Source organism: Aplidium turbinatum, chromosome 1, assembly GCF_918807975.1.
Source record: "Aplidium turbinatum chromosome 1, kaAplTurb1.1, whole genome shotgun sequence".
Classification (NCBI taxonomy): domain Eukaryota; kingdom Metazoa; phylum Chordata; class Ascidiacea; order Aplousobranchia; family Polyclinidae; genus Aplidium; species Aplidium turbinatum.
This window is the reverse complement of record NC_137472.1, coordinates 30,324,278-30,341,797: the sequence shown is the minus strand read 5'-3', so window position 1 is coordinate 30,341,797 and position 17,520 is coordinate 30,324,278. Positions and strand designations below refer to the sequence as shown.

General features: G+C 39.0%; 1 protein-coding gene across 1 annotated transcript; it reads right to left on the bottom strand.

The window, feature by feature from the left end:
* Positions 1 to 665: 665 nt before the first annotated feature.
* On the bottom strand, positions 666 to 17,144 carry LOC145768817 (neo-calmodulin-like). Its single transcript, XM_082580420.1, has 6 exons — positions 17,037 to 17,144; positions 9,025 to 9,055; positions 8,017 to 8,132; positions 2,761 to 2,895; positions 1,743 to 1,878; positions 666 to 1,233 (listed from the first exon to the last, which is right to left on the bottom strand). Exons 1-6 carry the CDS (start codon positions 17,037 to 17,039, stop codon positions 1,196 to 1,198), a joined length of 459 nt encoding a protein of 152 aa, XP_082436546.1. The 5' UTR covers positions 17,040 to 17,144; the 3' UTR covers positions 666 to 1,195.
* Between the last annotated feature and the right edge of the window lie 376 nt (positions 17,145 to 17,520).

The window sequence follows — 17,520 nt, the reverse complement described above, 5'->3', positions numbered from 1 at the left end:
GTTTTTTATTCGTCAATGAATATTATCTGCTTGAAACAACTGTTTTGAATAGTTTGTGGCCTACATAGCCTACTATTTTGATCGTGGATTGCTATTCTTCTTTGTAGAGCTGATAACGCAAAAAACGTTTGCTATTATTTTTTCTAATTAACAGCTTTGTGATCACTGGATTTTCTTTTGTATCGCAAGAAATAACGCGCTTTGTATTATTGAGGTCAAACCAAACAAAGGAAAACAAGAGGACGTTTCTCTCTGCTCGCGCATATCGATGCACGAAGCAATTATGAGCTTATGGCTTGTTATCGCAATGTAATCCATTTCACGCTTTGCTGGAAGTTAGCTAGAAATAGCAAAAATTCACCAAAATCTTGAATTTACAAGAAAACTGCACAACTGTTAGCATCAAATTTAATATCATCAGATCCGCCTGACAATTTTAGGAAAAGTCAAGAAAAACCAAGTGCATGGCGTTACTGTGCTTCAAATAATCAAAGGAAATATGAGGGGGGGGCCAAATCTGGCCTCCCTTTGAGGAGCAAAGTGTTAAAGTCTTCGGTTTGACCCGACCTGGAATCGATCTCAGATCTACCAGCACCAGAGCCGAAGGCGAAACCACTCGGCCACTGAGCTGGTTTTTTAAATGAATGCCTCGAGTGAGGATCGAACAATCAATGAGGCTTTGCTTAAAAAATCATGCAATCCTCGCCTCAGTAGGCAGCTGCTTGCTGCAGGCGCCTCCTATCTGTTCACGTAATTTTGCACCGTTGATTTGTGAATTTTTTCCGAGGCAATTAAATGTCATGTAATTTTTCCTCTCCTCTGCCTTGCCCTTTCCTTCTTTTGCGCTTCTTTTTTCGATTTTTGTGTATGTAGATCAGTTTTGTAGCTCACTGTAATTTCGATTTATGAAGAACATCAATTAGTTGGCTAACGTGTACGAACTGATAACAATCTGATACGCCGATTTCTTCGAAACGTTGATTTCTTGACAGTTTTTAAACCTACTGTATTATATTAGAATTGTATCATGTGTGATTTGTTCACATGCCAACTTGAAATCAGTTTCAACAAGACAATCAGGGATAGTTTTTGAGTTTAGTATTTTAGAGACATCACCAACAACAATAATGCGCTTGCAACACTTCAAGCAAATCATCCCAAACTGACACCTGTGAGTGGATGGATCCTCGAATTCTTATTTGCTGACATTGTTGGTCATCATGTTGACAAACTCTAAAAATAAGGAATTTTTTTGTTATACACTTTAAACACAGTCACTCGTGAGATTATGTCGTTGCGATGATGTTGTATTGCAAAAGTGCACACCGCAAACAAGCTAATTGTCAAAATAGGTTACTGTAGCTACAACATTGTAACAATTTGGTTTGTTTCCAAAACATCAACTGTTTCATAACAAAATTGCTTTGTTTTAATATACTTTAAAGTTTTTTAATGTCACTTTTACCAAGCTGAATAAATTTTCGAAGTAGGCTACTTGTCTTAACGCTATTGCAATGGACTTTTTGGGTTCGGAAAACTAGTGTGTTTGGCAATTGTTTTTGTTTCGCGTTTCGTCATCAAAGCGAGGAAAGGAAACAAAATGATACTAAAGAAAAAAGCAAAAATAAAGCAACTAACAAAACAAAATATTTTATTTTGAAAATTAATAACTAATAACTTAATTGGTATTTTCACCCTTCTGATGAGAGATCACTGCTGCAATATATCGACTATTGTCATACCTTCATAATTCACTTGACCATCTCCGTCTACATCAGCCTCTTTAATCATTTCATCAACTTCTTCTTCAGTTAACATTTCGCCAAGATTAGTCATAACATGTCGAAGTTCAGTTGCGGATATGAAGCCGTTGCCGTCCTGAAAGTATATGGGTTGTTTACTGGACTTACATCTGGCTTAAATCTCTCCAAACAGTAATAAAAATTGATATCTTTAAATCTTTCAACTACAGAAGAAGGTTCACATGAAAACAAACGCTTTTGAAATAAGATAGTTTTGCTTTTATTTCTGAGAGATGTCAGAGATGGGCATCCGTTGCTTAAGTAACGCGCTTCACGCTACCACTACTCTGGCTAAAGTAGTGCGCGTTACCGCTACCCACTACCAATCAATAAAAGTAGAGCGCTACCCGCTACCGCCACGTAGGCTAAAGCAGTGCGGGCTACTGCTACCTTTCTGGGTACTTTTGTTTTAACTTAACTGACACCTTAATTACACTAAAATTACGATCATACAATCAAAATTATTACAATTACATTTTTTTCTGAAATTTTTATATAACAATTACAATTACTTGTAAACACAATAAAATACAATTAATTGCACGTTTCAATTACAAGAAATTTGATTTTATCAAAGACAAGTAGAATTGCATTTGAGAAAGGTTAGGTTGCAATGTAGAAGTCCCCTTTTCTAACTATAGTGGCTCAACAAAGGTACTGACACCATGGGTGCAACTTAACAAATGTAATATTTGAGTTTTAAACCTTTTTTTTTTAAATTACAGTTACAGTGCAACAAAAAGTCTTAACTACTATTATAACTACATAAAAATGTGTAATTAATTGCATTCAATTACAATTGTAATTACATAATTAATGTGCCAATGTAGTTGATCTAACTTTAGTGTGAATCTATCTTTATATTGTTGCATGTCTATTTTTTGCTAAATAAGGGCACTGTAAAAGTTCCAAGTCAGGAAAAAGAGTTTTAATAAAGTTTAGTTGGAAACCCGCTTACTTTGTCAAAAACTCTAAATGCTTCTCGGATTTCTTCTTCAGAGTCAGGTACGTTTAGTTTCTTTGCCATCATGGCAAGGAATTCCGAAAAATCTAACGAGCGGTTTCCATCAAGATCAACTTCTCCAATCAAGTCCTAACGAGTTGTGATTTGTGAATATGTTTTTGTAGAAACTGATGGTGCAAAAATCGTTTTCTTGATGAACTTCATTTGAAGAAACTTGTTTATCAACAACTTCGACTAGTTTTACCCGAAATTGTCTACGACAGGTCTAATAAAACGCAACTTGCAAAGAAATTTATTCTCACACGAGTCAGTTCAATCATATATTGCTAAAAATCGATTTCGATCAGCTAGAAGCTAGATCATCTTCAGTTAAGCTAAGCTGGAAGCAAACACCACAAAATTCAAATGATGAAAGTGCAAAGAAATGAAAAAACATTTTACTCTAGCTACATTAAAGAATTAATGGAAAAAACTAACAATCAAAGACGAAATAAAAGGAAATGGCACGAAAGAGTATGGTATACAATTGTAAGGCCTACCATCATAAGCCTAACCAGAAACACATTGTTCAACAATACGAAAAATATTGATTAAAATGACAAATTGTATAAAGACTGGGCTTAAACCGATAATGACGAAAAGAATTAACTACCGTACATCAAATTACCTAGAACCAGGGCTCACAAGAGGGGGGACAACCGGTGCATTGCACCGGGGCCCGGTGAGTTCAAGGGGGCCCGACAAAATGTCTAAATTCACGCGATAAAAAGATTGACTTCATTTTGCATAAAATCTTGTTTTTATATTAGTTCCGTATGTCGAATGGGGCCCCCTTATGTGTAGCCTAGGTTATGCCCTTTTTTTAAATTACAAAATTTTTAATTTTTTGACTTTAGGGGGCCCGACAAAATGTTTAAATTTGTGTGCTCAGGTCGATTTTGCATAAAATACTGTTTTTTACATGAATATTAGTTTTGTATTTTGAATGGGCCCCCTCATGGGTATGCCCTTTTTTAGAACAACAATATTTTCATTTTTTTGCGTTCAGGGGGCCAATAAAATGTTTAAATTTGCGTGTTAAGGTCAATTTTGCATAAAATTTTTTTAATATTTTGAAGTTGGTATTTCTTAGGCCTATATGAAGTTGGTATTTCTTATATTGAAGTTGGTATTTCTTAATGTCATGAACAATAGCAATGCATTCATCCTAAGTTTGCTGCCCTAGTCTCTGCAGATTTCAAGGTCAGAAATGGTATTGTATGTTAATGTAAAGCTGTAAACACACATATGCAATGCTATGTCAGCCATGTCGGATAGTACCGTATTGCAATTTTTATCTTCGAAATGGCTGATTTTACCCACTTGTTGCCATGGTTACAATCAGGTGTTGCCAGAGTTAGGAAGGGTTAGAGTTAGGAAAGGTTAGGGTTTTGATCTTTGCCCAGAACTAAAAAAAATATCCAAAATACAAGTTTTTGTTTTCAACAGCTATAAACTTTTCCTCAAATTAGGGCAGAATTCCATATCTGACAACGCTATTGAGGCTATATTTACACTATGTAGTGTTTTAGCATTTTATCTTTGTGTATAACTAGTGTGTATCTGTGAATTTAAAGTTATATTTACAATAGTGCATTGTTTGTGAAATAATGGAGTGTTAATACTTTAACCCAATTTACCCTTTGTAAGAACGCGCACCACAAATTTTGCTTGTGATTGGTGAGATATCACGCGACATGTCGCGCTGGGGGGCCCGGCAGCAACATCTGCACCGGGGCCCGGCAGGCGAAAATTTTTTTCCCATCAGATTTCTGTCTCATTTACATATTTTGGTAAAAGTTTGTATTAAAACCATGTGAATGCAATATTTTCTCGTTGGCAGGGTTGGTTCAGTGGTTTCATGCTCTGCCTACTGATCGGGAGAACGAAGGTTCGACGCCCGTCGTAGTCAAACCTTTTTTTTCTTTAAATTAATTTTTGCGGTGCACAAGAGCTTTTCAAAAAGGTAGGGTTAGGGAAAGCTTATATTTTATTATCATTGCACAATTTCACTGGCAAATAGTTATTTCGCAATCTGAATCAACCAATCTCTCAAAACACTTTCGGAAAATCTTACTTTTAGAGTGACTAGAATCAATGAGACAAAAATCTCGTGGGAAAAAAAATTTCGCGCCCGGCAGGGCTCTTGGAGGCCCTGCCTAGAACTGTATCTATAGAATTAACTACATCAAGCGAGCGGTTTCCATCAAGATCAACTTCTCCAATCAAGTCCTAACGAGTTGTGATTTGTGAATATGTTTTTCATCTTTTTCAAATCATCTCATCACAAAATTAGGAAAAACTGTACCACTGAAACAAAATTTAAACTGCGAAAACTTTGGCATATACGTTGCCACATGCAAACTGTGTAAAGAACAATATGTCGGCCAAACAATTAATTCATTTTCAAAAAGATGGACAGGTCACCGAACAATGTGGAAAAACTACTTTAAAAACTTGAATAACACAAAGGCATCCCTACTACAACACTACTCCAAATTCACAACGACATTTTACAAACCAGACCCAAGCTAGAACATTGCTTCGATGTCACCTTCACAGAACAACCATCCACTGATTTACTCGACCTACATGAAAAGAAATGGCAAACAATTACCAAAGCAAAAATTAATATTCAAAAAATGATCACACCTTTTGTTAAATAAACCCTGTCACCCCTTCCGTTTTTCAACTTTTTTGAGACTGCTTAGTTGTAGTCTATTCATTTACTTATGACGTAACAATTAGTTTTTACAGTTCTGCATTTTGAATTTATCTTAGTTTAAACATAAGTTAATTTAGTCAGTAAGTAATTTAGTCAAATTTTTCAATAGTCTATATTTAGTCAATTTTAGTCAATCAGTAAATTTAGTCAGTAAAAAATTTTTTGTGCAGGGAGCTGTCAGGTTACCACTTCGATATCGCTTGATGTAGTTAATTCTGTAGATACAGTTCTAGGTAATTTGATGTACGGTAGTTAATTCTTTTCGTCATTATCGGTTTAAAGGGGACCTGAAATGAAAAATGAAAATTTTTTTGTTAATTCTGTGGTGTTTAAGTATTAACTTTTTTGAAAAAATTTTTTGATAAACTTTTTTGCTTGGCAAATATAACAACAAAAAGAAAATCAGCCGCCGGATGGCGCTATGTGCCTTATGACGTAGTTGGTTGTTCACTCAGTAGGTAGCTTCATACAATAACACTGAAAGCGCTGCACAAGTCGTAATCTTTAAAGATGTCTAAATTCAAAAAAGGAATTTTGTTTGAACCAAAAAAACAGCGCCTTGACAGAGATGACTGTGATTCGGATTCGAGCTACGACAGTGCCAGCTCCGACAGCAGTCGGATGGAGAATTTGGAATGATGTGCAAATTGTGCCATCATGCCAACAATGATGGGAAATGAATGTTGCCAGAAGCCAGATAAAAATTGTAATTTTATAAATTTAGAAAAAGAGAAAAACAGGCTAGTGAGTTTTTTCTTTAAAAAAATTCTAAATTTATAAAAATTTATTAAGGTGTTGCGACCGTGCCATATTTTAAACTGATTGTCCTGCTTTGGTATCATGCACGCTATAACGTCCTCGTTTTGTCGCTTCTACCTTTTTCTAGACCTCTGCTATGTTTGTCATAATACTGGTTGTTCGTTGTGATTCACTTAGCCAAAATAGTTGAATTTAGAAGTTATTTTTTGCACTTTTTTTCATTTGTTCGTCCTTTACTTTAGAGAAAAGGTGGAAGAAAAATGTGCAGCAACAGCGCGCATGCGCAGTGAAAGTGACGTAAAGATTAAAAAAGGCATGGAACGGCTATATCTACGGCACCGTAAGCATAGCCACTTCCGGCCAGAAAATGGTCGCTGCACATACGGCAGTGCTTGTTGACTGGTGGGTTTTTGAGTTTCATCGCAGAGATCCATTTCTTAAGCTTGTCTTCATTATTCAGAGATAAACGATGAAATTGTAACCCTTTCACGTTTCTTCCGTTACTACAACCGGGAGCCATACAAAAAAACATCTCAACGCGTAAAACTCAAGCATAAAATTGTTCTTTGTATATGTAGCCCACTTGTTTATAGTTTATTTGTATGCAAACTAGTGATTCTGAATTCTGCCTGAACAACCAACTACGTCATCAAAAATTTTGACCAATCAGAATCCTTTACAACAATATCGCTTTTATTAGATTTTTGAGCTAATGACAAACCCCAAAAATTTTTTATTGTTACAAATCGCTTTTTTTCATAAAAATCTATGAATACAAAAGCTATATATTTTCGTTGCAGTGCACCTTTAAGCCCAGTCTTTATACAATTTGTCATTTTAATCAATGTTTTTCGTATTGTTGAACAATGTGTTTCTGGTTAGGCTTATGATGGTAGGCCTTACAATTGTATACCATACTCTTTCGTGCCATTTCCTTTTATTTCGTCTTTGATTGTTAGTTTTTTCCATTAATTCTTTAATGTAGCTAGAGTAAAACGTTTTTTCATTTCTTTGCACTTTCATCATTTGAATTTTGTGGTGTTTGCTTCCAGCTTAGCTTAACTGAAGATGATCTAGCTTCTAGCTGATCGAAATCGATTTTTAGCAAATATATGATTGAACTGACTCGTGTGAGAATAAATTTCTTTGCATTACAAGACATGTAACCGAGTCGTTCATATCAAGCATTGTTGTGGGCTTGACACCTGTCAGAAGATACTTCATTTTCTTGATAAAACGCAACTTTAATTGTTTTATATCATAATGGCTTTCAGCAGTTATTGAAATAAGTCAGTAGAGTGTGCTTTAATTTATTTTGGAGATTTGATAGTATTTGAGGTGTCGTCTCCAGACGGCAATTTACGTTTTTTTTTTAATATTGATTCAAAGTCTGCAAAGGTCTTTAAATCAATGTAAAAAACGACTGATTTGGTGTCTAGGCTGGTATTAAAGCATTTCATTTGCCTTATTACAGTTAAAAAAATTGGTCTTTTTTTGCTTTTGTTCAACTTCATCAATCAATGCAAAGAATGAATTTTGTTAGTTTGACTTTGATCAATATAGCACTGATATAAAACAATAAGAAAAATTAAAGTTGTTTGTACTAATCATGTGGAACTTAAAGCAATCTCATTTACAATTATCAATAAAAACATTCAAATACTAGAGAATGTCTTCAGACACCAGAAACAAGACCATTGCCTGCACAATGCAACACTTTGCCTTACCACCAGTTCAGCTTCTGAAGGACTTTGACCGAGTGATCTCATAACTATACCAAGTTCATTTGCTGTGATTTTTCCGTCTCCATCTTTGTCAAATAGAGAAAACGCTTCTCTAAACTCTAAAAAACGTGTAAATGAATCAATCCCATTAGTAGTTAAACAAGATTAGGGAAGTTTTTCAAAAACCAAGTTTCTCGAAAGTAATTATTAGGTGAGCAGAGTAAAACGAAAGTTCATTCAACGGCTAGCTGTTAAACACAAAACGGATCGTTTTTTTTTTAATAAACGCTTTTGAAATAAAACACAACGAATTAAAAAAAAATGTTGACGAAAGAAACGACATTTATTCTCAAAAAGTGGTCGAAATATTTTTGTTTCAACTGCATTCAAGTCCTTACAAAGTAGTGGCCTGAACTACAAAAGCGAAGCGCAAACAAAACCACTCTGAAATTTACACACCTTTTAGAAAAAAGTCAACGAAAACTTGGTTTAATTGTTGACAAAATAGATGAAGATAGAGATAATAAAGTTACTGAAAAAGAACTTGATAATTGGATTGTGTTTTTTTGCTATGCCCAAACTCGTCACATGCAGGATGAAGCTGAGTTTATTTTCATAATGAAATAAAAACAAAAGCAAAGGCTAATGTTCTATGCAAAATGCTTGTTGTGGTAGTTTAATTCTCCAATGAGTAAATTACCATTGAATAAAAGCTTGCTGATGACTCTGGTTTGACTTTTTAATGCGCGCTTGAGCAATGCATGTCAAGGACAGCTCTCCATTCAGTGGCACCGAGTGGATGGAATAATTTACGGACAACAAGCAAAACGTCACTCTGCTAATCTCAATGACCGGGCCTGCCTCAGTGGTTTAAAGCTTTTACAAGTCTTCAAGTAATGCGAAACAGCCAGAATTAAGCTTCCAAACGGCTTTCTCAGTCCAATGATGACGATTCACACAACCACACTGTCTAAACCACACACCTATAAACCTACGGTAGCCTACGCATACCCGCAACTTGCTCTTTTGAAAGTTGGTCCACCTACCAACAATTAAAAAGTTTTGTTACTAATAGAAAGTTATATTTAAATTAATTAAATGTAAATTGCCATGATCAATGCATCATTGTATGCCTGGCGTAGCCTATTTAAGCCTATATTCTGCTGTTTTTTGTATCTTTGAGATACTGATTTCGAAAATGACTTCACTAATCCAATAAAAAAAAAAACTTTAGACATTGTAGATTTTACAGGACATTTCAAACTATGGGTCGCAACTCTTTTGGAAGTTGTGCAACAAATTGTAGGGTAACGACTTTGTTTCCCACAAAGCGTGCACATGAAGACTATTCTAAGTTGTAGGCTATAGCCTATAGGCCACTTTTTCCAGATGTTTGATCATCCGTGCGTTTGATGCCCAGAAACATTAAAACGAAAAAGTACTAATGCAAATCCAAACCCTGTTTAGCCGATTAGCCTACTTGTCGGTGCTTCTAATGTGAGGCTTTGTTGCATACAAAAGTTATGCTAATCTGGCAATGGCATCAAGGGTACAAATAGCAAAGACGATGTATGACACATTTCCAGTTTTCCACAACAAAAGTTGTTTACTTTGATCCAATTTGTCGTCGCTAATTAGTAATACCAAAACAATCAATAAAAAGTGAGTTTCTGAGTCAGAGAAGTATACAAGGATATCGTTTGAAGCCTTTCTAATTGCAAAAGGCAAAAAAAAGTGTGCACAACATTGTTGAAGAGTTTCTGCTACCCGTGTAGGGACATTCGACATCACGGGAGGCGCCGCTGGCTTTTCGGCCACATTAGAAGAATCAATTGCCAATTTGAAAATAGTTTTACTTTGTGCACAAATGCCTGCAGTTAGCATGCTTCCTTGATTACTTTTGCACTCCTTTAGTCACGTGTACTCCGCGAGGCAGTACTCTGTTTTATTCGTATCATTTCATTCTGGCAGGCTAGCGAACAACAGCTTCTTTTGTTCTAGTTCTAGTGTTGAGTTTAATTATCTTACGTTGTGTATTTTGTTGCAGAAATTGCGATTCGATCATTTTTCTTTTGTTAATACATTTAAGAAAAATAACCGTCTTTGTTCTTGATCGAATCGCAATAGGATAAGGTTAATCTAAAGAAATTTGTGGAATGGTGGTGATAACATGCGCTTTTCCCAACTGTAATTTTGAAACAGCCGACGTGCCCGAAGCGGTTGCTTGTGTGGTGCTGCAAAGTCACACGTACAGTCATGCTGATACGACGCGCAACGTTCCAGCGCCCGTAAACCTTGGTCCGAAGCTTATTCGACCTACTGTAGACATTGGAGTTTCTCCGGAAGAATGGAACGTGTTCACCAGAAGATGGAAGGCTTTCAAAGAAGGTTGCAGAATTTCTGATGAAGCAGCTTCAGCCCAGTTATTCCAATGTACCGGCCAAGCCCTAGGGGACAGCCTTCTCCAAGCTGACGCTGAAACAGTGAGTAAACCTGTAGATGAACTTTTGCTTGCAATGCGACAACTGGCGGTTATACCTGTCGCAACAGGGGTGTTACGGACAGAGTTTATGGCTATGCACCAAATGCGCGATGAAAAATTTCGCGCTTTTGCAGCTCGTGCTCGAGGAAAAGCGGATATATGTGCATTCACTACTAAATGTTCTTGCGGCCTGAAAGTGAGTTATACAGATCACATGATCCGAGACACACTACTCAGTGGAATTTCTGACAATGAGATTCGTCGCGACATGATGGGAATGGACAAAGTATTGTCGATTCCCATTAACGATATCATCGCCCTTGTCGAGAATAAAGAAATGGCTCGCAATGCGGTACCATCTCATGACGTTTCGGCAGTGTCGACTTTCAAGCGCAAGAAAAGCCAAAGCCCTATTCCAAGAGACCGTGGACACACCCAGGCAGCACCCTCCTCTCCCAATTGGTCAAAACAAACTCACTGCCCTAAATGCAATAGATTATTCAATCGTTACAGAGAAGGCCCCAGAGGTTGGAACACTACGCCTTATTCCCTTTGTCTCGAATGCTTTCGGTCATCTCGTCATAAAAACAAATGGGGCGCTCCTCCTAAAGATGCATCAGTCGGAGCACTCTGTGCAGCACCTACTGTACCTCAAATAGGCACATTTGCCTCAACACAAACTGACATCGTAGCCCGAGACCCAATGTGCTCAACAATTCGTGGTCCTCACCACACATTCCAAAAAGGGCATTGGACACTATCCCGCATGCGAGAACATCCCACAGTTCGGGTAGACATATCTATGGATGACTCATGTCATCATGGCAGTTACACTAGCGTGATAGCACAAGTAACAGCAATCGCAGATACTGGTGCCCAAATAAATGTATGGTCGCTGAAGAACTTTGTGCAATCCAGCTTTGGACAAGAGACCCTTGTACCCGCACCAAACCTAATAGCTGCAAATCGCTCTACTATTTCCATTACAGGAGCATTTCGTGCCATCATTCGGGGTACAGCGCACGGCTGCAATGTTGAATGTCGGAGCATGATTTACATCAGTCAAGACGTTGACAAGTTATACTTATCTCATGACACACTATTGCATTTAGGTGCCCTATCCCCGAAGTTCCCAACTCTTGGGGAACATCAGATCAAGCAAGAAATGGCGCACAATCTTATCGAACCAGAAATCAACGTCGTCAGACTTGTTAACGGTGGCTGCACATTACCCAGCAAGCAACTGGAGTCGTGCACTTGCCCTCAACGTGGTGCAGTTCCAGCTCCCCCAACCAAGCTTCCGTTCCCGTGCACACCTGAAAACAATGACAAGATGGCAAACTGGCTACTCCAGAGGTACGCCGCATCCACTTTCAACACTTGCCCGCACCGCGCGCTACATTGTATGGCTGGTCCTCCCATAGAAATTCATGTTGACCCCAACGCGAAGCCAGTGGCCGTTCATACACCAGCGTCTATTCCCTTGCATTGGCAAGAAAAAGTACACGCTGATCTCCTCCGCGACGAGGCTCTGGGAATCCTTGAAAAGTCCCCCACGGCGAACCCACCACATGGTGTCATCGTATGGTTATCACACGCAAAAATGATGGCTCACCACGCCGTACTGTCGACCTTTCCCCCTTAAACAAATTCTGCCAGAGAGAAACCTTCGCCTCTGAAGCTCCACTCCAGCTATCTCGTCGTGTCCCCAGAAACACTTGGAAATTGGTGACTGACGCATGGAACGGCTATCACAGTGTTCCACTGCGTCCTTCTGATCGGCACCTCACAACTTTCATCACTCCCTTTGGAAGATGGCGCTACACTAGGGCACCGCAAGGATTCCTATCCTCTGGGGATGGCTACAATCGCCGTTTCAATACCATATTAACTGATTTTGTGCGCAAAGAACGCTGTGTCGACGACACAGTGTTCTATGATAGCGAACTGGAAGAACATTGGTGGCGAACCATAGAATTTCTCACTTTAGTGGGACGGGCGGGCATTGTCCTTAACCCTGACAAGTTTCAATTTGCCCAACGCACCGTAGATTTTGCTGGATTCCGTATCTCAGAAGCAATGGTCGAGCCCCTCCCTAAATACTTGCTCGCCATCCAAGAATTTCCAGTCCCGAATAATATCACAGACATACGCAGCTGGTTCGGATTAATCAACCAAGTAGGAAACTATCCTCAACTGCGTGACCTAATGGCACCGTTCAAGCCGTTCCTTAGCCCAAAGCATAAGTTCGAATGGTCTCAGGAGCTGGATTCCGCATTTGCCGCCTCCAAATCGGCAATTGTTGACGCTATTCGCCATGGGGTAGAAATCTTTGATCCCTGCCGTCGAACATGTTTGCGCCCTGACTGGTCTAATAAAGGCATCGGATAGCCTATTTCCTTCTCCAAAAACACTGCGTATGTGCTTCCACTATACCGGACTGCTGCTCATCAGGTTGGAAAGTGACTCTTGCAGGATCCCGATTCCTCTCATCGGCTGAACGACGTTATGCCCCCATAGAAGGCGAAGCCCTAGCAGTTGCGTGGGGCCTAGAACAGACAAAGTACTTTACGCAAGGCTGTGATAATTTGGTTATTGTAACGGATCATAAGCCATTGGTAAAAATATTCGGAGACCGTACGTTGGACGAAATCACTAACACTCGCCTGTTTCGTTTAAAACAGCGTACACTAATGTGGCGCTTTGATATCGCACACTTACCCGGCACAACCAACTGCGCAGCCGATGCTGCCTCACGTCATCCAGTATCATGCGATCTCATTGCTGTAGCGTCGTGTGCAGAAAATAATGTAGCAGAAATGGCGCTGGTTACTACCATACAGGCAGATGCCGCCCATACCTTTTGCTTGCAATGGTCTGAAATCGTTCGGGAAACAGCCGCCGATCCAAACCTTAGCAAGTTAATGGTAGCTATTGAAACGGGATTCACCTTTCCCAACACCGGCGACATTCGCCCATATCTCCCCTATCGTGACGGGTTCTTTGTTGAAGACGACGCTATTCTATATCATGATCGTATTGTTGTACCACCATCGCTTAGGCCTAGAGTACTCTCAACGTTGCATGCTGGTCATCAAGGTGTGTCTGCCATGGAACGCCGGGCACGTGCTATAGTATTTTGGCCCGGTATGACTAATGATATCCATGCTATTCGTGATTCGTGTACATCATGTAATCGTAATGCTCCATCTCAAGCAGCTCCTCCCCCGACGCCATGTGATCCCCCAGCTACACCATTTGAGAAAATTTTTGCAGATTATTTTGACTATGGGGGCCGTCACTTTTTGGTCATTGGGGACAGATTCTCGGGGTGGTCGGATGTATTTGCCACGCCATCAGGATCGAGTGCCGCAGGAGCAGCTGCTTTGACTCAACTTTTGCGCTCGTACTTTGCCACGTTTAGTGTTCCTGAGGAAATATCTACAGATGGGGGTCCCGAATTTACTGCTGCCGTTACTGAACTCTATCTTAAAAATTGGGGTGTGCAGCACCGCATATCGTCATCTTACTTCCCTCAATCTAATGGTCGAGCTGAGGTGGCTGTCAAAACTGTCGAACGCTTGCTCATGACTAATGTAAGCCCAAACGGAGACCTGAACAACGATTCCTTCTTACGTGCATTGTTACAGTTGCGTAACACACCTGATCCTGACTGTGATATCTCTCCAGCAGAGATCGTGTTCGGTCACCTTCTGCGCGACGCATTCGGTTTTGTAAACCGCCTAGTCAAGTTCTCCAATCGTCACATTCGTCGTACATGGCGGGATACATGGAAGGCAAAGGAAGACGCCCTTCGCCTGCGAGCTGGTCGAACCGATAAGGCGCTGTCTCAGCATATTCGTCCTTTACGTACTTTACAATGTGGAAACCGCGTATTTATCCAAAACCAAAACGGTAACTATCCTCGAAAATGGGACAAAGTGGGATTGGTTGTCGAAACGTTGCCGCATGACAAATATGTAGTGAAAGTTGACGGGTCGGGCAGAATCACAAAACGGAATCGACGTTTCTTGCGAGTAATTCCACATACTAAAGCATGTGCCGATCCCATCCCTCCTCAACCAAACATCAATGCTCACCCACAGAGCCTCCCATCATCTTCTTTTGCCCAGCCTCCTGAAACGGACTACTGCCCTCCCCACCCTCCGCATCTCGAGATAGGCCCTAGCCCAGAAATTGGAGAATCACCGATGTTGCTTCTCGATGCAGATCACAGTCCGCCTGCACTCTCCTGCCCCACACCAGCCTCAAGCCCGAAGCTTTGTGAGCCACAGCACTCACCTGAACCTCCAAAGCAGCCGCTACCTTTCGATTCAGTGGAAGCAACCGAACCCACAAGTGGAGTCCCTCATATTGAAAAATCGCCTGTTTTGCGCCGTTCTACGCGGTCCCGACGGCCGGCGTTGGATTTAGACGCATCCTCTGGTCAATGGGTAATCAAGGGTTCGAGCTCGTAAGTCTACAGTTTCGCCTTACGAGCTGGGGGGGATGCACAAATGCCTGCAGTTAGCATGCTTCCTTGCTTACTTTTGCACTCCTTTTGTCACGTGTACTCCGCGAGGCAGTACTCTGTTTTATTCGTATCATTTCATTCTGGCAGGCTAGCGAACAACAGCTTCTTTTGTTCTAGTTCTAGTGTTGAGTTTAATTATCTTACGTTGTGTATTTTGTTGCAGAAATTGCGATTCGATCATTTTTCTTTTGTTAATACATTTAAGAAAAATAACCGTCTTTGTTCACTTTGCAAAAACCAACTCTAATATTTTTAGATAACTCATAAAAAGTGCAATATTGTGTAAATCAGGATAAAGACATAATCCTTCTAGTACAGTGTGGCGGATTAGTCAAAAGCGGATGTAATTTCGCATTCCCGATAGCGGCAGTTAAAATGTTTTTGATTGTTCATTGCAAAAAAAGAAGATAAACTGCAAAAGATGGTTTCATTAAACCTTACTGTGACAAGTCGTACCTGAAATCAACAAAGATCACTTGAGTGACAATTGCTGAGAAATAGAGAAGTGTTGAATTATTTATTTCCTGAACTCGACGAATCGACAGACATAAACAACAAGGTGTATATCTTTTGTAGTATGTCAGATACATTCGCAAAAACTGTATAAACGAATATTTAATTTTTTGTCAACCACTGCATGAACGTATAACAAGAATAGATATTTTTCAAAAAGTTGACAATTTTTTTTTACAATAGCGGGCCGACAGTGGAAGATTCAAAGAAAATGAAAGGGTGTACCATACTAAATGTTACTTTTAATAATGTCTTTTTAGACAATATTTTTTAAAGAAATAAAAAAAGAGTCAAAAGTCATACAAATTTCATGTTGTGTGGAGCTACATGTAGGCTACTTGAGAATTACAGTCATTTTTTATTCACCTACAGTAGAAGGTCTACGTTGGAACACGTAGCCTACTGACAAAGTCACAGCATCACATTTCCAAAAAATATGTTTTCTTGAAGTTTCTGGAAAAAAGCTGGACAGATTTGGCTTGGTGCTGAAATACAGTTACCTAGATTATCTGTATAGTAACTGCACTCTTGACGTTTGTTTTCACATTTGTGTGAGTTTGCTTTGCACCGTTGACGGACAGAAAACAAAGATACCATCCAAGCCTTGGGGAAATTGACAATGACAGCATTGACTTGTATAGAAACAGCATTGAGACAAATTTGGATTTGCGATGCTACAAAAAGTCATCACACTAATCACATTAAACAAATTTTTATGTGTGTTTGCTTATTGCTGGCATGCTGTTATTTGTAGTTTTTGTTAGTCAAGCGATTATTTTTTTCTTCTTCAAATTGTATTGTTTTGTGCAAAATAGCAGCTGTCTCAAAAACCAAATAATCATCGCCTTCTTGTGAATTTTCTTTGATTTAATGTTTGTGGTTTTCTAACATTCTACAACTGATGCTGCTAAAAAAGAATTGATGTGATTTTGCTCTCCAGTAGTACTCTCCCAATAAAGTATATGTTTTGAACTGCTATTTTTACCGTAAAACGTGAAGGGTCTCAGAAAAACTTCAGAACTTAGCCTAACTTACTGTAAAAGGGGTCACAGACCAAAAAGCTTGGGAAGCCCTGAATACAGTGCAAATAAAAGGGATAAAGCATATTATAAGCCATGATGAGGTCAATCATTGGTGGGAAATCTTAAAAAATAAGGGCCAAACGCTTGGGTTCAAAATTTAAGCTTTGCTTACAACTGCAACATTTGGTCCAATGGCTGTTTATTAAAAGTCTATTCTTTAAACCAAAAACATAGTTAAGAAGATTAGTCTACTTTACATCATTTATTTAAAAGAAACACGAAAATAGATTTTTCAGTTTGGTTGATAGACATTTTCCCGAAGCAACTGTGTACAACGTAAATTGATTAATTGGTGCTATTTTCACGATAAGTGCTTTGAACCCATCACCATGCAATGTTGCAAACTCTATACCTCACTATTTGTTTTTCTGATCTACTGTAGTTTACGTGCAAACTGGATAAATGTACTTACCATGTCTGAATCTCAAGGGTTCATACACTACGTTGTACAATGGGTGAAGCAGGCAAATGTTGCAAAATTATTTAAATTTAAACTAACCGATAAACTTGATATAGTTCTATCAAAAATAAATAAAATAGACATACATATTCGGGCTATAAATGTTATATGAATGATAGAGAGAGAGAGAGAAGTTCTTTTATTTGCATCAACAGCACATGTGGAAAAAACAATACAAGATTACAATGTGAACTAGGTTGTTTTAATGTTTGCTGACGATGATGGGAGTGGCAGAAGGACCGAACTGGTCATCAAGTCTGCCACACCCGTGTGGTGTCATAGCTTATTTGACATGGAACGGTGTCGGAGTTGAACACAAATATATATTGTATACATTACAAAATAAAAAACAATACACACACGAAATTTAACAGTACAATATAAAACAGGAATACAAGAAGCGATGCAGAAATACAAAATGGCATAGGCTATACAT